General features: G+C 38.7%; 1 protein-coding gene across 20 annotated transcripts; it reads left to right on the top strand.

The window, feature by feature from the left end:
• The first annotated feature begins 1,131 nt into the window (after window positions 1-1,131).
• On the top strand, window positions 1,132-21,295 carry LOC103712263. Of its 20 annotated transcripts, none has more exons than XM_039114843.1 (18): window positions 1,134-2,096; window positions 5,186-5,728; window positions 5,814-5,975; window positions 6,050-8,119; window positions 8,202-8,318; window positions 8,641-8,823; window positions 8,923-8,985; window positions 10,691-10,762; window positions 10,882-11,148; window positions 12,514-12,633; window positions 16,993-17,052; window positions 18,197-18,237; window positions 18,399-18,476; window positions 18,572-18,656; window positions 19,080-19,613; window positions 19,702-19,920; window positions 20,505-20,702; window positions 20,784-21,295. In XM_039114843.1, exons 1-15 carry the CDS (start codon window positions 1,287-1,289, stop codon window positions 19,206-19,208), a joined length of 4,800 nt encoding a protein of 1,599 aa, XP_038970771.1. In that variant the 5' UTR covers window positions 1,134-1,286; the 3' UTR covers window positions 19,209-19,613; window positions 19,702-19,920; window positions 20,505-20,702; window positions 20,784-21,295. The 20 variants fall into 20 exon arrangements, with proteins under 20 accessions (XP_038970785.1, XP_038970781.1, XP_038970782.1 ...); XM_039114844.1 differs by having other exon boundaries at window positions 19,080-19,368; window positions 19,515-19,613; window positions 19,702-20,702; XM_039114845.1 differs by lacking the exon at window positions 19,702-19,920 and having other exon boundaries at window positions 19,080-19,368; window positions 19,515-19,613.
• The last annotated feature ends 1,199 nt before the right edge of the window (window positions 21,296-22,494 follow it).

A 22,494-nucleotide genomic window follows, 5' to 3' on the forward strand; every position in this document is an offset into this window, starting at 1 on the left:
CTTTTAAGAGAAATAGAAGATATACCACTTGCATTTATCTTGATTCCAGTGGATGCAATATCCAAGATTTGAATTCAAGATATCTCTACAATGCTAGAAAATGGTTGGATGGTCTAATTTCATCATTTAACTCTCAATTTTCAATAAACAAGACAAAATCAATGAGTAAATAGCTTTTTATACAAATTTTACAATTGAGAATCACATAAAAATTTATGTAAATATTTATTTTGCAAGAAAATATTAGATTTATTTTTTCTTATGGACAATATGTATTTATTGAACATTAAATATATATTTATCAAATGCTTGATGTTCGTTACATATTTGTTTAGACTATAATAAGCTTTATGTTTGAATTGAAGGATAATTGTAAGAGAACTTCCAAGTATACCGTCAAAAAACATAAAACTATTTCTTTTGAAAAGTCAATAACTAGCAAGTTTTTGTATATATATAAAATTCTTTAATTCATTAATTATCATAATAAAAACTTAAAAACACTCGAAATCCACAATCTGGCAGGAAGTTTGTATCCCTATAGTAGCAAAATAAAATTATAATCACTATAAGATAAAAGAACAAAGAAATTAGTCACTAATTAGATAATACAGATTATTTGCTTCAATTCATAAAAAAATTAGATTCCAAGACTTTTAAAAGTAAAAGGAGCCTTCGAGAATGACTAAATCTGTATCTCAACTTTTATGAATATTTTTTATTTTTTAAAATATTAAAAAAAATACTTAATAACAATTAAAAATATAAAACACGGATAATTAAATATTGATGCTAATATATTTTTTAATTATCAATTAAATTTAATAATACATCAAATATAAACTAATAGCATCAAAAAAAAAAAATTCGAGCCGGGTAAGCCTCAACCGGGCTTAAATCTCCGAGCCTGAGCCTGTCCTCTTTATTAAATGACCCTAATTTTCCAGACCGAGCCAAACCTGGCAGGCATAAATTTTTGCCCAAAAAAGGTTCAGGCTCGAGCGGGCCGGGCGCGCTCAGTGGTGTGCCCCAACGAAGCGGGTTAACTAGCCGGAACCGGTTCCTTGGAGGGACCCGATTGGATCTCCAAAACTTTAAAGTCCAAACAAAGTTGAAACTCGTCATATTAACACATATCAGAACCTTGCTTGTTGAGATCATAACGTGGCACGTGGCCGAAACGCCAAACTCACCTCTCCTTCCCACCAACCCACCTCTGTAACTCCCAAAACTCTACCGACCTTTATTTCCGTCTCTCGGACAAACAGACAAACGCCTTCCGACCGATGCTGCCGTCCGCCATGGATACTCACCAACTCCTCGACTCTCTCACCGCCCATATCGCCCTCTATAACTCCTCAATCCCTAACCCTAGCCCGGGTCCACGCGCCACCGTCCTCCGGTGGTTCTTTGCCCTCTCCGCTGCCCAGCGCCAGTCCGCCCTCACCGTCGTCGACCCCAACTTCGTCCGTGTTCTCCTCCAGATGCTCTCCCGCCTCCGCCGCCACGGCCACGGATTCTTCTTCCTCCTCCCCGACCTCCCCTCCCCCTCCTCCTCCTCCCTCCCTTCCCTCTGCTTCCGCCGCTCCCACGGCCTCCTCGCCCGCGCTGCTGCCGATTCCACCGCCGAGCTCACCCTTGCCCGATCCCTTCGCCTCTTCGGGTCCCGGGAGGAAGAGCAGACCGCCGAGTGCCCCCTGGACTCCCTCACGGTCTCCGAGGACTTGGTCGCCGATGCGGACCGGTTCGTGGAGGTTATGGATGGAATTTCCGGCGGGAGGTTCCTTAGAGGGGAGGTGAACGGGCTGGGGGCCCCCTGGGCGGAGCTGCCGTGGTTGAAGGATAAGGGGTACTACAGCTTGGAGGCATTCGTGGCGAATCGAATGGAGGTGGGGTTGAGGCAGGCGTGGCTTAGCTCCCATGGAGGGAAGAAGCCGAAGGCGGGGAAGGCAGCGAAGGAGAAGGCTGGGGTAGCTGGCGTGGCTGCCAATGCCTTTTGGAGGAAGAAGGGGTGCTTGGATTGGTGGACGGGGTTGGATCCCGGACAGAGGAAGAAGATTTTCAAAGCTTTTTTAGGGAAGGCAGCTAAATCTCTGGTAATTGCTTTACCATCTGGGCTTTCTGTTGGAGCTTTTGTTCTTATTCCCCAATCTCTGTTTCAAACTGCAAGAGTTACCATATCATCAATGGAAACTAAGAAGAGAAGGAGAATATTTTCCTCCTTTGAATAACTAATGATGAAATCTTAACAATGTGAGGATTGATATCTCTTTTTTTTTGTAAAAAAAGAATGTCTAGTTTAGTAAGCTTGTGACTCAATTTCAATGTATGAACTATTCTTCATGTCAATTGACAATTCTTTCATCTGAGTGCATAATAGAGAATGTGAAAGGGGTGTTACAATCTTATCTCTGAATACTTGTAAGGGCTTTTGTCCTCAAAGGCTTGCCATGTGATTTTTACTTGTCAGTTGCTCAGTGAGAGAAAGTCAGAATTGCTGCAGGAACTGGAGCCAGGTTTTACTTATAAATTGCTGACCTCGGTCAGTTTTAACCTAACTTTGATTTCTGCTGTTTAGTGGAACTGCAAAGGCCTTCCTGCTGTTTGGTAACATCACCACTAGGTGCATCTTTATTAAACATTGGGTTTTTATTAAGTCTAGACAGTGGTTTGTGTTGCTCTACAAGCATGCTCCTTTTATCATGCCGTTTTGTTTACTCATACTAATCTGAGTAACCAGGTACAGGGGCAGCTTCTTGCCAAGGAAAATGATCTTTTAGGCCCTGTTTAGAAGCAGGATAGGCAAAACAGGGATAAGGGAGAGTTCCAAACCTGATGGTGTAGTCTACAGAGGATTTAGCTGGTGCATATCATGTTTGCTCTTTGGGAAAAAAATAGGGTTGTCCCTCCTGCTTGAGCGTTTGGATACGGACAAGGGATACCAGAATGCTGTTTGGGTTTTATTTGAGAATAAGAGTGAATTTTTTAGAAAGTGGACAAGCTTGCCCTTCCCATTTTGTTATTAATTTTGAAGTAATATTTACATAACCATAATAAAGTAACAAAACATGCCATGCAATATCATTGGCCAAGGATGACATAATAATATTATAATTTATTCCAATAGTAGATGAGTTATTTTTACATTATTAACTACAACTAAGATATTGTATTGTATTATATTATATTATTAATTATCAAATAATATTTGCGTAGGACAGTATAATATTAAACATGACATGAGATATCTTGGACCATCGATGCATTATTTTTGTATTATCAACTCTATTAAAATATAATAATATAATATATTATGTTATTAAATTTGAATTAATAATATATTCATCTTATATTGTTAATATTATTTTGTATTTTGAATTATTGTAAATAAAAGGGAGATAATCGAGGGCATAGCTGTCATTTCTCTTGGTAAATGCCGGGCTAAATTACCCCACTTATTTCCGGTATAAACGTATACCAAAGTACCTAAGGTACAAGATGCACCTGGTTTAGCTGGGTTAAGCTTGTGTTGACCTAGTTTGAGGGATAAGCTAAACCAGTGAGATAGCTCACTTTGTTTGGCTGTTATCTCAGATTTAAATGGGGATAACCACCCTTTATGCTGGTTCCAAGTGGGGCCTTAAGGTAGCATGGTTGATAGTACAGAATCCATTGGGAGTTCTACTTTGTGCTTAAAAATTCACACTTGATTTGTTTTTGTGAAGAGGAAAATCAGATATTTCTATGAAAGTGGTTTAAGAGCATGAAAGAGATGGTCATGAACTTTAGAAAATTGGTGTAGGCTATGTTTTTAGTAAGTATTGTAGTTCATTTTTGTGAGATCATTCTTTTTAGTATGTCCAAATTTCCTGTGTTTTCATGTACAATTTAGACCCATGTTTTCTTTTCATCTCGATTTAAACATTGTGGACCCTGAAAGTTCCCATGTTCCCAAAAAATTTTCATGCTCCAAGGATGGTAAACTACAACCGAGAGGACAATTACCACTGATATTATTAGACTATAAAACAAGAACAAGCTTACATCTATATTACATTTTGAAGTAAGACATTTTTCTAACACACCAAATAACCTAGTAAAGTTATGGCCCATGAATGTTTGCACTATTTACGGACTGCATAAACATTGCACTAGTCCACCAAATAAGTTTGTTATATTCAAGGGTATATAAAATATTCGTTGGGCTCCCACCACTCCCTCCCTCTCCGCCGCTCCTCCCAAAAGGCAAAGCTGGAATTCATGGGCCTAGAATAGAATTCTATCATAGTATAGCATTCTTCTTTGGTTAGCCTCATGCATATTTGGGAATTTTTTGCTGACCGATGGATCTACTGGTTTTGGATCATAGGTTTCTTTCTTTCGGAAATAGGTATATAATGAAAGATAGTGGTCGATATATTGGACATTGATGATTATTTTTGAACTTTGTAGATGAGGTCCGAGACCGGCTTTATAATATACCGGGCTTACTTTATGCTTGGTTCAAAGCTACCCCTTGATCCATACATAAGTAAGATGTAAAGGCACATAATTAGTCTATGAGCGAAAGAATGTCTTTCATCTAAAAATTATCAACTTGCAATTACCCGCCACTCAAAGTTAATTATGGAGTGGCTTATTATACCATTTCCGTAGTTATTAGATGAAGATTCACGTTGTTGCCAGAAAAAGAAGGGAGGATCAGTATTTTTTTGATACTAATTTGATAAGGAATAAGTGGAGTGCATCATTTTTCCCTTTTTTTGTGCCTTATCCATGCTTTTGCCTCTTGTCAATGATAGTCTAAGGGTTTAGTTGCCAGTGCTTACTGCTTAGCTTACTGTATTGGTATCAGTATGCCCCTTTGTACCATACCAATACATGATACATCACCTTCTTTTTCTGTGATGGCACCAAGAGGCATACCATGTGATGGTACAATACAATGCTGTACTAGTCTATGCTGTACCTGCAAGGTATCGGCATTGGTGCTTCCACCCTTGAATGGAATTATGAAACAAAGAAAGAAACTGCCAATTTCTATATGGAACTATAAAGATTTTCTTGAATTCTTGTCTTTTATTGATGAGATGAATATCAGCTCATAATAATTGATACTCTACTGGAAAACATCTTCTTTTTATGCATCCATAATTGCTGATATGTGAAAACTATAATTTTTCAGGCAAATGAGATTGTTAAAGGGTCAGGCATTGCTTTGAGGAATGAAGTTTGTTGTTGTAAACTTGAAGCTGAATTGCAACTAAGATATGGTCCAACAGCATCTTGGCAAAGGGGGAAGCAGTCATTGTCCAGAAGGAATCCAGATTTGTGCTTGGATATCATCACTGCACCATCTTCTAGAAGACCACAAACCCTGGCCATTTGTTTGAATAAGTTGCTAGTGGCTCAGGAGATATCTACTTTTTTAACATATTGGCTTAGTGAATATGAAGACAAGGCATTATTTTTCAGCACAGTAGAATCTGTTGACACCTTTTCTGATTGTATAATAAGAAAGCTGCGAGGACTCCTAATGGTTGTTTCCATTAATTATATAAATCTTGAACTTATGGGAGATGTAAGGTTAAATGCCATCCTGTACAAAAGTGAAGAGAAGTCCAATGTTGGTTGTCGGAGAGGGAAGAACAAATATCGCAGTTCAAAAAAGCTAAGTTCCATTCCTAAGCCATCCAAGGTTGATCCAACATTACACAAAACTTCTATGGTATTCACCTGCTTTCAGCAATTCTTTTTTTTGTTTGTATATTGACAAGACTTAGTGATAAATAATTTGATGACTTCATTTGCAGGATGAAGGATATGGAACAGACTGTGCAATTGATAGCAGCTATGGGCTTTGCCCCCCAGGAAAACTTCCCTCAATAGTGGATAATCAGAAGACAAGGACAGCTAATCCTTGTGTTCTGAAGAAAGATCCTGAGAAGGAAACTCCATTAACAAAAGTTGAGAAGGTAAGTCTTCTAATTCTAATGTATTTCCAGCATATGCATTAGTTTAAGTGTTAATATATACTGTTGTTACTTAGGAGCATGCTGCAGTTTTGGCTGACTGCAAGGGCCATAAAAGTAAGAAAAAGGGTGGAAGAAAAGGAGCTAAAAGTAAAACTCCTACCTTGGTGAAAATTGGATTTTCTGAACTTGAGAACAAGAAAACTGCCATTACATCTGTTGCTGCAGAAAGTGAATTGGCAGAATCTTTACCCAGTACCAAAGATTCTGCTGGGAGGCATAACCTATCTCCTGTTTCTAATTTCTGTGATGATTCTGATAAGTCTGGTATTGTGGATCAGAATGAGATGATGAATACCCAGCTAGATACTAACCATCATTCTATAGCGAATTGCTGTTGTACTAGTGTGAAATGTAGTATGAGTTCAAACAAATCAGATGACCATAACTCTATTACAATGGCTAAAGGCAGCCCACAGATATCTTCAGGATCTTCTTTGATTAACAGTAATATTTGTTGTGAGAAACTTGTACGTCATATTAATTCTTCCATAATTTGTTCCGGGAGCATGACTGCATGCGAAGTAGTGAGCCCTTCCATGCCTCCAAGTGAGCTTGAGACTGGTGCATTTCATAAAAAACATGAGCATTGTAGTTCTCAGGATATAAGTGACACCAGTTCACAGCATGCTGCTCCTTCAAACTTAGTTCAAGGTGTTATGAGTGAGAATAATACTGTAGCCCAGAGTGATTTTGGTGGGTCTTATGCCTATAACCACACAAGTTCTATGGGAGGCACTTCATTTGAGTGGCCTGCCATATCACCACCTAATTTTACATCTGTTAACTCACAGCTTCTCCCAGCTGCCACAGACAGATTACATCTGGATGTTGGTCACAAATGGCCGAGTCGCTTTCATCAGTCCTTTCTGCCTTTGAGGCATCAGGGAAGAAATCCAACAATTGAAGGAGAACGCAGTCAAATTTTACCTTCTCCAACTTTGCCCATGAGCTATGACTGGCCTCCTATGGTCAAAAGTTATAGTAGATTGAGTCAGATTGTGACAGTAAACTATGACTCTGGATATGTTCCAAGGCTGCAGTCTTCGTTCTGCTCAGGATTTGCCACTCATGGACTGCAAATTAATGGTACCTCTAGTGAAAATGAGAGGAAGCATCCTGGGGATATTCTAGATGTGTGTGATTTGAAAAACACTTCTGATTTGGCAGATGATACTGAAAGTTACTGGTTTTCTGAAGAAGAATACGAAACCCATGCATTTTCTGGAAGGGATTATAATCAATTTTTTGGTGGTGGAGTGATGTACTGGAATCCTGCTGAACATGTTGGAACAGGCCTTTCTCGCCCACCTTCTCACAGTTCTGAAGACAGTGCTTGGGCTTGGCATGAAGCAGATATGAATAGAACTATTGACGATATGATTGGCATGCCTGGATTACCTGCTTCCTATAATACAAATGGTCTGGCCTCACCATCTGCTGCCCCATTTTGTTCACCATTTGATCCTTTGAGACCTGGACACCAGTCTGTTAGTTATTCTATGCCAGGAAATGACATCAATGGGAAGGTACTGAACCCCTCATCATCAGTGTCTGACGGTCCTGAAGAGAAAGCATTAATATCTGTGAATGATTCACCTAATGGTGTTGAAGGCATGAAAGGGGATACACTTCCATACTCAATGTTGCCGCCTATCATTGTTCCAAGTATATCAAGAAGGGGTTCAAGATCTGAATTTAGGGTTGGTCATGATCATAAAAGCCCATGTGTATCTTCTACTAGGAGGGATACCCCTCACATCAAGCGACCTCCATCCCCGGTGGTACTTTGTGTTCCTCGAGTACCTCAACCTCCACCACCGTCTCCAGTTGGTGAATCTAGAAAGCGAGGCTTTCCTGTTGTAAGGTCTGGTAGCTCAAGTCCTAGGCATTGGGGTATGAGAAGTTGGTATTCTGATGAAAGTAATTCTAAGGAAACTCGACTTTGTTTGGATGGTGCTGAAGTTGTTTGGCCTCAATGGCGAAAGAAAGGGCTTGCTACCTCTCCAATGGTGCAATCTATTCAAGGGTCTTTGTTGCAAGATCATCTTATCACAATTTCCCATCTAGCTCGTGATCAAGAACATGTATGAGCTATTTCATCAATGGTTTCCTCATACATCTTGTTTGTCTATATTCTGATTTTCTATTGAAAAATTGATGTTGCAGCCAGATGTTGCATTACCACTGCAACCTCCTGATTTATTGAATTGTCCATCCATTAAGATGTCCCTGTCTATGATGTACAATCTTCTTCACAAGGAAATTGATCTTTTCTGCAAGCAGGTATGGCATTTTTTGACAAAGTAAAGCTTATCTTGCTAAATTTTGCCTTGCCCATATCAGTTGCACCCACATTGGACATCACCACAGTGTACTCTCACTCTTGCTTGGGCATTTAATATCATTACACAAGATGCACATGATCTGAATGGATTGAGCAGTTTGTTAATAGTAAAACATAAAGGACATTCATAACACACATAAGCTTCATAGACCTACCAAGATTTTAACTTCTTTATACATTATGCCATCTTTAAATTTTTGTTTGTATTCATCATCTTGACTCCAAGGTAATTGCTGGTTCATTATTGATGGTAAATCTAAGGTTGCTGCTGAGAATCTGGTCAGGAAACCCTACATTAATTGGGCTGTCAAGAGGGTCACGCGATCTCTTCAGGTGCTCTGGCCTCGCTCTCGGATGAATATATTTGGTTCTAACGCAACTGGTTTAGCTCTTCCAACTAGTGATGTGGATCTTGTGGTCTCTCTTCCTCCAGTACGGAATTTGGTGAGCGATATGCCATAGTTCAGAGAAAAATCCTCATCATTATTGTGTACAGTTGATTTTGTCGAAATTTGAAAATCAACAAGTGTGATTGTTTGTCAGGAACCTATCAAAGAAGCTGGAATTTTGGAAGGTCGTAATGGTATCAAGGAAACATGCCTTCAGGTATCTTGCTTGATTTGCTTCTATGCACAAGTTATGTTGCATATATGTCATGCTTTATCTTTGTGATCGTTCTGGTTGATAATTATCTTCTTATCATAACATTCTCTAACATTGGAACTGAAGGCACATTGGATCCTGAATTGAGGCTCTCCTATCCCAATTTTATGGTTACACCTCATAAAACCTACCTTGTAGCTGATTTTTTTCCTAATGGATATTTGTGCATATTATTTTACCTCTTCATGTAAAGAAGAAGACAGAAATAGATTGTTTTTTATAGAAATTTTTCATAATGGTTTATTTCTGTTGAATTCAATCCATTTCTTCAATTTTTTATTTTTTTTGCCCTTGTAGATCTAAACCTTTCTATTTTACCTTAAGTTTACTTTATGCTGAGTATTCTCAAGGATATACCGGGCAAAGACATCACATTATTTGGTAATTCTAGATAATAAAGCTGTTAAAAATTTATTTGTTTTTTTTTGGTACATAAAAATTCATCTGTTTAATCACTTCTGTGAATTACTCTTTTCCTCCAATATATTGATATTAAGATGTTTTTCCATTTGAACATGCATTGCTTCTTTGAATTTTCTTATATTTTTTCTACCTCAATTATAAAGTAAGGTTCAAGTTTATCAGCGGATACAAGTATTCATATCAAGGAATGCGGAACCGTCCTGAATCGTCCGGTTCGGGGCATACCAAGCCATGCTGGCAGCGGACCGGGATGGTTTTGGTATTCAAAATGGTAAATCAGCAGGTGGGGGGAGAGGGAGAAGGAAAGAGAGGAAAAGAGAGAGGGAAAGAGGATGGGAGAGGGAGAGGGAGGGAGGGCTGCCGGAGGGGCTCTAAAGGGCTGGAGTAGGGGCTCCACCCTCTAGACCTCTGTTTCATTTGAAACAAGGGTTCATCGGGGCCTTTTTTTATTTTGAAAATTTTAAGTGAAGTCGACAAGGGGTTTGTTGACTTCGCTTAAAATTTTTAAAATTTGCCGACTTTACTTAAAATTTTTAAAATAAAAAAGTGAACCCCGATGGACTCCTGTTTGAAGTAAAACAGGAGTCCGAAGGGCGGAGCCCCTGTTCCGGCCCTTCAGGGCCCCTCTAGCACCCTTCGAAGGCTTCTGATGGCTCTCCCTCCCTCTCTCTTTCCCTTCCTCCCCCCCTCTCGCTTTCTCTCTCGTTCTTCCTCGTCCTCTCCGCTGTGTCGGTACGGGCTCGGAACGGAACGACATAGGGGTCGTACCGAACAGTGCCGCCGGCCGACCGGTACAAGCTTTAGTACCGGCATGGCAGACCTTGATTCATATGTTTGATGGATGGTTTGTAATATTTGGTAGAGTATTTGGTTGGATGGTTGAAAGTCGTTAACAACAAAATTTATTCTCTTCATGTTGTCTGGCCAAATTCTTCTATTTTGTATATTTTCATTTACTGTGACTCATATATAGAAGAGAATGTTTAATTTCCATAGAACCTCAATTCTGCAATTTTGAGAATCGATAGGTCATGGTTAACAATTGTCGGAACATTTCTGTCGTCCCCTCGGTAGCTTGGTTGAAAATAAAACCATGGATTATATTGCTGAAGTGATGTAGAGAATTTTGAGTTTCCGTTCTTTGCCTCTTTAAAGTGGTGCTACTCATCAGAATCCATTCTGTGGCTTTTCCCAAGTACTGATTACTCTTCTGGTTTTGTTCCAGCATGCTGCTAGGTACCTTGCAAACCAAGATTGGGTTAGAAGTGACTCCCTAAAGACCATAGAAAACACTGCAGTAATGCCTCTTTTTTCCCTCATAGTTTTCTCCTTTGAAAAATTCTTTCTTTTCTTGTTACTTTGGCTCACTAATCTCACTGTCAACTTATGTTCTTATCCAAAACATTTGGTGTCCAGATACCTGTCATCATGCTTGTGGCAGAAGTTGCTCATGATATTAATCTTTCAAATGAAAATTCTTCCATTGTCGAATCACCAGAAGCATGTTCAACCAAGATGCCTGGAAAACAAAGCATCCCTGGTCCAGATCTGTGTAGTTCAGTCAATACCTCCTGGCCAATGTGTTCAAAGATGAAAAAGGATGACCCTTTTGATGTGAAATCAATTCATCTCGATATCAGCTTCAAGTCACCATCACATACAGGACTCCAAACTTCTGAACTGGTAATCTTTGTCTTTCAACATTTTTTGTATTTGTAAATTGTAGAGAAATTTGTTTCCTTCTTTTGCATTGGATTTTTTTCCTTCTTTTAGGTGCAAGGTTGTATGCTCTTTGAATACGCAATTAAATGAATTCTATTTATCATACTAGAATTTTGTATGTATATTCAGAAGATATCTGTGACTATATATGGTGGGCTACACATTACTTGGCTTGACTATTTGGCTTGAAAGAAACTGTTCTTGTTTTTCTTTTATATATCGCTAAGTTTTCTTGATTCTTTATTGGAAGTTGAGATTTTAAGGTACAAAATTAAAATGCTGAAATTAAACTAGGCAAGTTGATTTTTTCAATTAGCAAATACTTGTTGAGCAACGAAAAATTATTTTGATGTCATAAATCCAATTTTTGCTTCGTTCCGAACATATGGACTTTAAAATATTTTTTGTGGTTGCGTTTTTTAGCAACTTTATTTGTTGAATTATGTGGAGGAAGAGATGTTATATAATTGAAGCCATATCTTCTATTTCTCTATAGATTATTTGGGTGGAAATGCGCGTTTAATTTGTTTGAATTTGATAAAGATTTTGGAGCTTAGACTTGAGTACACTCATTCTTAGGCACCATTACCATATTTAGGGGTGGGAAAGGGCTGGGTCTGGGCCTGTTAATTTTTATCCATGTTTGAACCCAAACTCAAACCTAAACTACAAGCCTATATCATACTTGATAGTGGATATGGATTGGGTACTGGGTAGTTATAGATATTTAGTTGACTATTTTGGGTTCAATTAGAGAGAGAGGTGGGTTGGAAGTGAAATCATCATATTTGATAGTGGATAACCTTTTTCTGATACGGGACTCGTTGTAAATCAGGTATCTAATCAGATACCAGGTAATTATTGGATATCTTTTGGATTGTGTTTCCCATATAGAAAAAGAGAGCAGGGGGAAGTCCAAGTGGTGTGGGTGGAGGGGCAGGGTGATGATGAATATAGGGGTGGAGACATGTAGTTGATATTGTATACATATTAATGATAATTATGTTGTTTGTTGGGTTTTCTATGTGATGTACTCCCGAGCCTGCTCCAATAGGGTGGAGTCCAAACTAACATACTAGCTTGTCTATCCATTTTGTTATTTGACACTTTGACACAAGCAGGGGACTCAGTTGGCACGTAGTCATATCATGAGCTTTAGGGCACTTAGGCAACCCGCATTGATCTGTGTCAATCTGCACCTGGTCATGCCATGCATAGATATGACCCTCAGAAAAATGAAGGGTGAAGGATGGTCATTAAAATATGTGACGGTATAATGATGGTTATTGTATCTTGTGTAAATTCCATCTTAATTTCAATTTGCAGGTTAGAGAGCTCACTCAGCAGTTTCCTGCTTCTGTACCACTTGCTTTGATACTGAAGAAGTTTCTGGCAGATCGTAGTTTGGACCACTCTTATTCTGGTGGTTTGAGTTCTTACTGTTTGGTAAGTTACGCTAATTTTGTTTGCCTTTTTATTGAGAAACTTAATTTTCCGATGAACGTTAAAGAAGTTCGTTTGAACTGCAATATCTTGGTGCTCTTATTTTACCTTGACTAGTTTTTATGTAATTTCTAATATTATTGTACTTAAGTGCAGGGTCAGTTATCTCTGACTTAGCAGAAAAGTCATGTCTAGATATTTTATTTTTAAGATCTGTCTCCATTATTTGTCATTTGCTTCTTTTGGTATTTGGTGTTCTTTGCTTGGGTTATAAGGAAAAGGAAACTAAAATATTGGCAATATCTAACTGCATCCACTGGTGGTTTGTCTAGATGAGCAGAGTTACAATTTATCCATTTCCTAAACTTTGGAAGTGCATTGCTCATTAGCCATTTTATTATAAACTGAATGAGGCAGTGTCTCACTGCTGGAGAATCCCTGCCTTTATTTTAGTGATACTGAAATGACCAAACCTGTTCTCTTAGTGCGTGATATTATCTGGTCTTAACTATATTTTCTTTTCATGATAAATTGTCCAGATCAGTGTACTGTATATGCACGAACTCTTGCCTCCCTTCCTCCCTCTTACTCTTAACATATAAAACTAGTACTTCAATTTTAGGGGGAGATTGGGAGAGACAGAGAGGATGAAGAGGTGAGTGTGGGATCAGAGGAGACAGGAGTAAGAGTTGATAAGAGAGTTCAGAGGGAAGAGGGAACTCAGGGTCAAATGCATTGTCAAGGTTAAAAAGGTTACTGGCACAGTATACTACCAATTCTGCAAAATTGACATGCGTGAGGTTGCTAGGCACCATGGGTGGCCATGGTCACCATGGGCATGGGACTACCAATGCCATTGGGCCTGTCTACAGTTGATATCGAGAAATCTGTCATCAAGTCAAAGGAGGGACAGATCTAGCTTTGGAAAATCTTCAGATTCTGTATGCAGGATTTTCACTGAGAGATGGTTCTTTCAATCAATAACTAAAAAGAATAGCAACATCAGAGGATAGAGGGAGTGTTGAGGAGCTGTAACAAGAGGGCTGGAAAAGAAGGGATAAGATGAAGATGGGTTCATTTTTAGGAATTTATGTCTATATTATATTATTGTATTGTTATATTATTATCATAGAGTGTGGGTGTTGGTGCAATGGTGAGGTTGCTCCATTATGACCTGGGTTTCATAGGTTTGAAACACAGAAACAATCTCAACATGAAGAGAAAGGTTGCCTACGTCTAACACTCTGCAGACCTCGTTGTGCCAGGAGCCTCGTCCACTGGAACACCCTTTTTTTAAATTATTGTCAGACATTGTTTTTCATTTCAAATTTGATCTTTGGTCCAGGTCAAGGCCACCCTCTACTTGTTCTAAATATAATTTGCCTTGAGATTGATTAGGTACGAAGTGCAAATTTGCTTGGGTATGGCTCAATGAAATTAAGGTCCAGTTGCTTTTGTTTCAGCTTGCCCATTATCAGCCCTGGACCTTTTAGCTTGTATAACCTGAATTTTTATTCACAGAGTCCAAGGCCCTTCCAACTATGAGCCCCTAGACCTCTTAGCTTGTATAATTACATTTTCAATTTACCAAATTTATCACTCATACCATATGCCTATGCCTTAGTAACCACTTCTGCTTTCTGAGGCTATCAAGAGTTTCATCAAGAAAATACTTAACTGCATATACCCAATAACACTTGAGTGCATCTTTCTTTCCATCCATTGCACGTTTCCAATCATTATCAGCCATAATTTCTTTGATACACCAAGGTTTTGGCATGGAAGAGATTACTGCAAAGGAATCTAATGTGGAGGTTTGCTGCTTGGAGGACACGTTTAAACAAGATATTCTTGCTTGCTTATGCAACCTTACAAATTTTCATTGGTTGGGCTTGTGTCTCAAATAACGATAGGAGAGTTAGCTAAAAGCTGAAGAGTGGACTTGTCCAGCTCTCTTGGTCTTTGATCACTAGGAGACTTAATGGCCTTAGTCTGACCTTAAGAACTAGATGAAAGTTTGGAATTACAAAAACAAAAAGAACATGTCATGAATGGAAGTGGAATAGAAAATTTAGACTCAACAAGAGCTATCAATTATTTTTCTTTCAGTAAGAAGTTAAAGTACCATTAAAAGGAGTTAAATGGTATGGTCGAGGTACTTTTTAGACCAAAATAGTGGTAGTAACACCATTTATGGTCTTATTAGTAGGATAGAAAGGAAAAACTTATGATCACAAATTCACATCGGTCAAGGTCAGGGTCTGCTGAACTGATTGAAACCGACCGATTCAGGTTGTACCATAACGGTACCGGCCAGCACTGGTACAATACAACCATAAAATTTGGTTCCGACACCAAACGTACCGGTACAAACCGGTGCAGTGAGCACCGGTACAACCTCATACTGGTGCGACTTTCTTATCCGGTACATTTAATAGCTCGCATGGACCTCCAAAAAAAGTATTTGTTCAAGAAACCCGCCTTAACGGGAAAGACCGCAAGATGGTTACTGCTTCTGTCTGAATTCGACATCAGGGTTTAGGTTGAAACAACTGGTTCTTGCCTGGATGCTACCAAAGCCGCTGTCGCCTCGCCCTTCACTTACGAGGGTTAGATCAAGCAGGGCTGGTTTTACTACTTTCCTCCGCCTGGTGTCGAAAAGCTGGAAGAAATTGGAATGAAGGGAGCGCTTCCTAAGGATGGATACAAAGCCTGCCAACTTGATAGCTGCTTCGAATCCATTCGGTCCGGTTCGAATTGGTACAAGCCCGGTACCGATATTGGGGAAGAAGAAGAGGACAAAAGAGGAAGAAAGAAGAAGAGGAAGAAGAAGAGAAAAAGGCTACCTGTCGCATCGGGCCTCGGGCCGACCTTCTCCCTCGGGCTGACGAAGATCACTCGTCTTACTCGCGGTTCTGACCCCTTCTTTTTCCCCTGGGTGAATGGGGAAAAGAGAGGAGAAGAGAGGAGGAGAGAGGGAAAGAGAGGAGAAGAGAGGAGGAGAGTTCGGGAAGGAGGAAGAAGAAGGGAAGGGAAAAGAAGAGAAAAGAAAAAAAAGGGGCGTCTGCGAGCGGGGCAGCGTGCCCGCGCGCTATTCCATGCGCAGGGAACTGCGCCTGCGTGGGGCAGCAAGCCCACACAGCACCGCACGCAAGCGTGAGCCCACGTGGCCCCGCGTGGGCATTTAATGCCACAAAGTGGCATTTAATGCCACTCTATGGCTAAAACGCGGATGCGTGCGTGTCCGTGCGCGCGCGTCGCGTATTTTTTTTTTTTGCCGGTTTGGTACTGGTTCCAACCGGTACCGAACCAGTACCGGTCCCCGCCTGTACGTCGGTTCGATCGGTTCCGCGTACCCTGGTCAAGTTTATTATGTTGTTGTGTGTGAAGGAATTTACAAAAGAAACACAATGGTATATTCTAGATGGATGAGAGGACAATGAGGGTTTAAGATATTTAGTTAGGTATCTTGAAAGCTGGATAATGATATGAGGATCAAGTACCACAAATCTCTCATAATCTTACTCAAATGATATATCAAATATAAAACTACAAACTATATCAGGTTGGCATATTATACATACTAACTGCAGATTCTTGACGGATTTCCCTGATTAAGCTATTCTCAGGAACAACGTTTGCAGCCGTTTATTTTTGTTGATATTTGGCATGTTTAGGGTCCAAAATAGGTCCAGTCCAAGCCCCTTCTATCCTTCCTTGTATCTTGATTGCATTAATAGTTTAGCATAAGGCGGTCCAACCACATTAGTTGGATGGCAAGCATTAAGAGTAACATCATAAGAGACTAGGAGCACACAATCTTAAAATAATGCCTGTGCAGCCTCTATGATGCTCTTTGTTTCAATCTTTTTGCCGATGGCATTGTTCTACATTTTTAATCTTGCTATTAACTCTTAGCATTTTCTAAGCACATGAACTGTTTGTTACTGGAATCCAATTTTACTGTGTGACATGACCATAACATTAGTCATGGTTAATGGTATCCTGGAATAATGATGTCTTGGACTGAACGGAAATCAAGTTTTATCCTTAATCTTTTAAAGGTTTGTTTGGTTGCAACTTGCAAGTACAATTTCTCAGAAAACTTTTCTAGGAGTTCTAGTTTTCCTTTTGTTGTTTCAAAAAAAATTGATAAGTTTGGAAAATTTATTGCTAGATCTCAGAAAAATTTTCCTTTTCCATGGAAAAGCATTTTCCTTTTCCATGCAACCAAACTACATTAAATCCCTCAAAGATCTAAATGAAAATGTTTTTTGAGCTAATGTAATACACAATTTAACATCTTTATTAGAAAGAGGCACAGGAACTACTTAACCTAATGCCTTTTTGGACTTTATGCAGGTGTTGTTAATTACACGCTTTCTTCAGCATGAACATCACATTGGTCGGCCTGTTAACCAGGTAAAATTTGTAACATTTATTCATCGATAAAGGGAAATAATTTACCACCGGTTGACTGTGTTCTATTTCTAACTTTACATTCAGGCAGTACTAATGGTTTGCGGTATAACAAAGTTTAGTGACATCACACATACCAGCATTTCTAGTTTTTCTTATCCACATAACTATCGAAGAGTCCATCTCCAACATTAAACAAATGATTGATTACCTTTTGATCTGGGTAGTTTATAAGTTATATTTGTATATTATAGTTAGCATCGTACTACATCAGGGAACTCTTCTATATATACGGAAAAGAAGGTATATGATAAGAATCTCCCAAACACTAAAATGTTGGGTTTTTGCGTATCTCTTTTTCTATTTGGGTAAGGTTCATTTTTCATAGAACAACTCTTCGGTACCATGGAGTAAACTTTGCATGATTTTTGTTGTTTAAAGAGGGAGGGAGGAGGTGGTTGCTATCTGGGTCTTTTCCTTTGATGAATTTATTGGGAGATGACTGTTTAAGATAAGATGCACATGAGGTGCTTTTCTAATTGGAAAGCCAAGCTCCCATTTCTTCGTGTGAAGTTGATGATCATTAAGTCATTTTTGCATCCTCTCCATGTTTTTGAGAGTATCTATAGACAACTCCTTTTTGCAGTAGAACGGGGTGCAAAATTTGCATCTACAACTTGATTTTCTGGGATGTGGTGGTTATGAATAGAAGAAATGATTTGTTATGAGTGTGAATGTCAAGAGAACTGAACAAGAGTTGCTGGATCTTTGGAAAGACAAGGCTTCTTAGGTAAGGAGGCAATGTCTTTGCAAAAAGGAAGATTTCTCCTAAGTTTTATTGATTCATTTGGTTTTTTTTCTTTACAAAAAAAAACTAACTTTGTTGTCTGATGATATGTAAATTTCAAGGGAGTTATTTAATGAATTTCAAGCTTCTGTATCCATGAATGACACAAGATAACAGCAACTTTACTAAATAAATCTCATGCTTATCTTTCTTTTCGTGTTTGGTTCCCTCTCGTACTTGTCTGGTACTGGCTACAATTTAAGTATATGAAATTCACCTGAGTGACTGATTTTAATTCTTCACATGTAATAAGCATCATATTTGATTTCTTATATGATCTAAATCATTTGCTATTTGCAGAACCTGGGTAGTCTTTTGATGGATTTTCTCTACTTCTTTGGGTGAGGACAAATTGCTTGAAAGTTTGTTTGTCATGTACAGGGATAGGCAACTTAGTTTCTACTGCATTGCAAAATTGATGTGTTATACAGGTATCTGGTTTCAGTCTAGTACAAAAGTCAAACATATTACTGAACATTATAATTTGTTTTTATAACTTTAGGAATGTTTTTGATCCACGTCAAATGCGTATTTCAATTCAAGGAAGTGGAGTTTATATGAATCGAGAAAGAGGGCTCAGGTAGAGAATGATTCTAGTCATAGAATTGATCATGGCCTCCATTTATTTGATTGTAAACTAATTTCTGGATCATTTTATTATGTGAATTTTGGCAGCATTGATCCAATTCATATTGATGATCCTCTTTATCCAGCTAACAATGTAGGGAGGAATTGCTTTCGTGTACACCAATGCATTAAGGTCAGCTGAAAATTCACTACCTCATCTATTATTTGTTTGTTTCATTAAAGCCACAGTCACACGATATGACTGTGGACCTGTGGTCTCTATTTTTCTTGGTTAATTTTTCTGGGGATTTAGAGAAGAAGATTATAATATTGTTTACCTTCTTTAGGCAATGCAGTTCCAAATTTTTCTCGATCTTTGATATATATTTAGTAGCCCTACATGTGATTAAAAAAAAGGTTTCTTGATAGTTATCAAAAAGTATGGGTTCGGGCCGGTACGGCATACCTCGAACCAAATCATACTAGCATAGAATATGTATTGGGCCATCTAAATTGAGAATTTACATTGATGATCTTGGTCTGCTACATCTATGTTAATTTTATTGTTAGAATGATTTGTTGAATTACATCTCATCTCCTTAAAAAATTGAAACAGGCTTTTGCTGATGCTTACTCAGTGCTGGAAAATGAGCTATCACAGTTCTCTGGTAATTGTGCTCCAACTTCAACAGGAACGTTCAGGATACTTCCAAAAATTATCCCTAGTATTGGTCGTGAGGAGTGATATTTGATCATGAGTAACAATTTTTCTCATCTGAATGGTACTGGCTTGGCTGCCCCTTTAGCGGTGGTATGCAGAGGTATTGCAAATTTTGCCTGATTAGTTATTGTTCAGGTTGACTGCCATATTTTGCTGGTTGATGGATAACTTGCTTCACTCAAAGGTATGATTGGTTTCTCATATGGTGCTGAAGTATCTGCAATTAATGAAAGAAGTATTTTTTTCATGCAATGGTACCCAGTGGTATGGCATGGTACACGCTTAAGCATGAGCGAAAGCATTTCTAAGCTCTCAAAAATTTGCATACAGGTATAAACTGGAAGCAGGCATGCTTGTGGTGAGTTTTTGGTGTCATTGTTGGTTAAGTGTTGTTACTATTTGGTGAAATCAGAGCAGTTGAAGCTTTTGGTTAGTGTCTATCATTGATTCCTCATTGCATAAATTCTGGACCCTGTTAAAAATGCTATGTGAAGTGACATCCAAACTACCTGACTAGGAACAACTAGATGTGTCTTGGTTTTACCAGGACCTCAAATTGATTTAGGCAGGTGTTCTAACCACTTGATAGTCATCTGCTTTAATTTTATTCAACAACTGAAGATAATGCTGAGATTCAAATGGATGGGATTAGTCATTCAGTGTGATCTTCAGTCTTATCATCTATCTGGGAGCTGGTCTATTGAAGTGTTGTGCATTTTGTGCTGCATGCAGTAAAGTATGTATGCAAATGCTGTTTTTCTAAATTATTTGCCTCTAAACTATTGTTTCTAGAAAGCTCAGGTGCTTTGCCCCGTTTTTTTGATTTGTTTTAATTGAATTGATGGTCCTTTTAGAGATAGAAAGTAAATTTCCTGTCTATTTATCTGAATTAAAAAAAAACTCGAATCTTTACAACCTTCATCTAGTGAAGTGTAGATGCAATGCTGGAGTTTTGGAGTTAACTCAAAACAACCAATATAGATGCTAAATAGATCTGGAATTTAACAAAAGTTGTCTTATGATAAGATTTCTAATATGATATACTTGTGACTGTTCTCATGGACATGATAACAGTGTTTTTTCCCTTTAATAAATGGTAATCATACTGATTTGCTTGTGCTTTAAAAACATTATCTTTACTTCATTAACTCCATTAATTCTTATGGGACATCAACCTTCTTTCATTCCTTTCATGCATACATGCATGCCCAATTGTTCCTTTCTTAGTCTAGCTTATTTCTTTTTCAAAAGATTTTCTTCTTTTCATAATTTTATTTCTAGTTAATCAGACTATCTTCTTTTTTTTTTTTGGTAAATCAGAATATCTTCTTCATTGTTAGAAGCAAGCTTTACAAGTTCGGTTTGGCTGAAGTTTTATGCAAGACTTGAATGTATGGGTGTGACTGGGCCAAGCTGATCTGGATGGCCGATGATGGCATGGAAGACGTGAATGGTGGGCTTGTGACCTGAATGATTACAGCTCTTGAACTTTTATCAAATAAATTATCAGTGATTCAGGTCTGTCTCTCTCTCTCATAGGAATTATTAAAGGGTTCATACAGTGGATGTTCGTTCTCTGACTCAACTTTTGTCAACCAGGCAGAGTTTCATTGCCTAGTTCAGTGAAATATTCTACTGATCAGCCATGAGACTGGGCATGCAGTATACCCATTGCCTACTGTACACACTCTGAAGCAGCTGTCTGATCTATATGCCGGCACTCAGATTTGTCAACTTTCAACAAATTAATTCTTTCTGGGGCTGCTTCGTGTTGCTTGGCAAATGGCTGTGAACTGGGTTCACGTGCTAAAGAGTTTTTCTCTACTCATTTTGACTGTAATAGCCTAAGCCTCAAGCGAAGTTCCTCTTTAGGTGTGTTACATGTACAAAAGATATGCTGTTGACAAACATTTTTCCAATGCATTGTCTACAATTCCATAGCATGCCATGTTAGTAAAGCTTCATGCTGTGGCCTCTGGTGATCATTTTTGGTTTCCCCTTGTGCCAATTTTGGCACGCACAGGTCCATGTGAAACAGTTGGATGTGTTTGTACAGTGCGAGCTACATTATTGAATATCTATAATGACTGACAAACTTGGATTTCTAATCATTTTGTCTTTTCGGTGGAGGATTTCTAGTCACTGCTTGAGCTTGTTTTCCATGTTTAGCAGGACCATGCAGGACAAGTAGTTGTGATTTCTATCATCATTGAGCTTATTTTTATGTTTGCGAGTATTCATCCATCAGATTAGAGTTTTGTCGTGGTTGTTTCGGCCTTTGGTTTCAGGCTTGGTTGTCAGATACATGTGTCAGGATTATTTCATTGTATGGACTGGAATGGTAGCTGGCTTATGAAGTTCCATGTTCTTCGCCCTTCCTGCCAAAGTCTCGCAGATAATATGGAGAAAACACAATGATAATTATTAGTTTCCAGTGTTGATGAGCCAAGGCATTCTTTCCAATGGAATCGGACCTCATTCCTCCAAAGATTGAAGGTAATTGATCATACCTTGGCAAGCAAAAATGTCAGCATTGAATTCTACTGCATATACCTTGCTGTCATACATAGAACACTTTTTCTGGCATTATCGCTTTTTTAATCTTTGTATCCCTCACGATTTTGAGTGCATGCAGTGTAGCATGCAATGAACGTAACATTTGACAGTGGAGAATGCTGAAGTAGCCCACGTTGGGAAAGAGGGACCAAATCCCCGTGTTAGTAATCTCCAGAGATTAGTGATGGGGATTTTTCAAGTTGGATGCTGCTGCTCTGCCAAAGTGCCACCGATGCTGCAGACTTGTCGTCGGATCCTCGAAAGCAAATTGTAATGTGATAAGAGCAATTCCATTCCCACTCTTTATCTCTTGCGTTGGTACGGTATCTGATGTGTCTGCTAACTTGGCATTGCCAAATCGGCGAAGTGTCTCCACATGTTTATTTTAGTAATTCTCTTATATGAACCTTTCATGTGCTGATTTGGTGATGTCAGATCAGCTGCTGTCTCCTTAGGGCAGGTATGGTTCTTCGTTTTGCTTCATCTTTACATGGGAATGACAACAGATGGTCATGAGTTGAGGGTATGCGATGGAGTTGGGCAAGGTATGGGTGGCACATTTTGTTGATGCAGTTTGGGAACTATTGGTGCTCGATTGGTTAGCTGCAATTGTAGAAACAAAGATTTTTCAGTAGCATAAATTTATGGAGGATATTAAGAATTGTGCATGGCCGAAGTTGGATCAGCAACTAACAGTCTTGCATCATTTGCAGTGCACAAACTCAATTATAAAGCTGTAACAACTAACCTGGCT

Source organism: Phoenix dactylifera, chromosome 17 (genome assembly GCF_009389715.1).
Source record: "Phoenix dactylifera cultivar Barhee BC4 chromosome 17, palm_55x_up_171113_PBpolish2nd_filt_p, whole genome shotgun sequence".
NCBI lineage: Eukaryota > Viridiplantae > Streptophyta > Magnoliopsida > Arecales > Arecaceae > Phoenix > Phoenix dactylifera.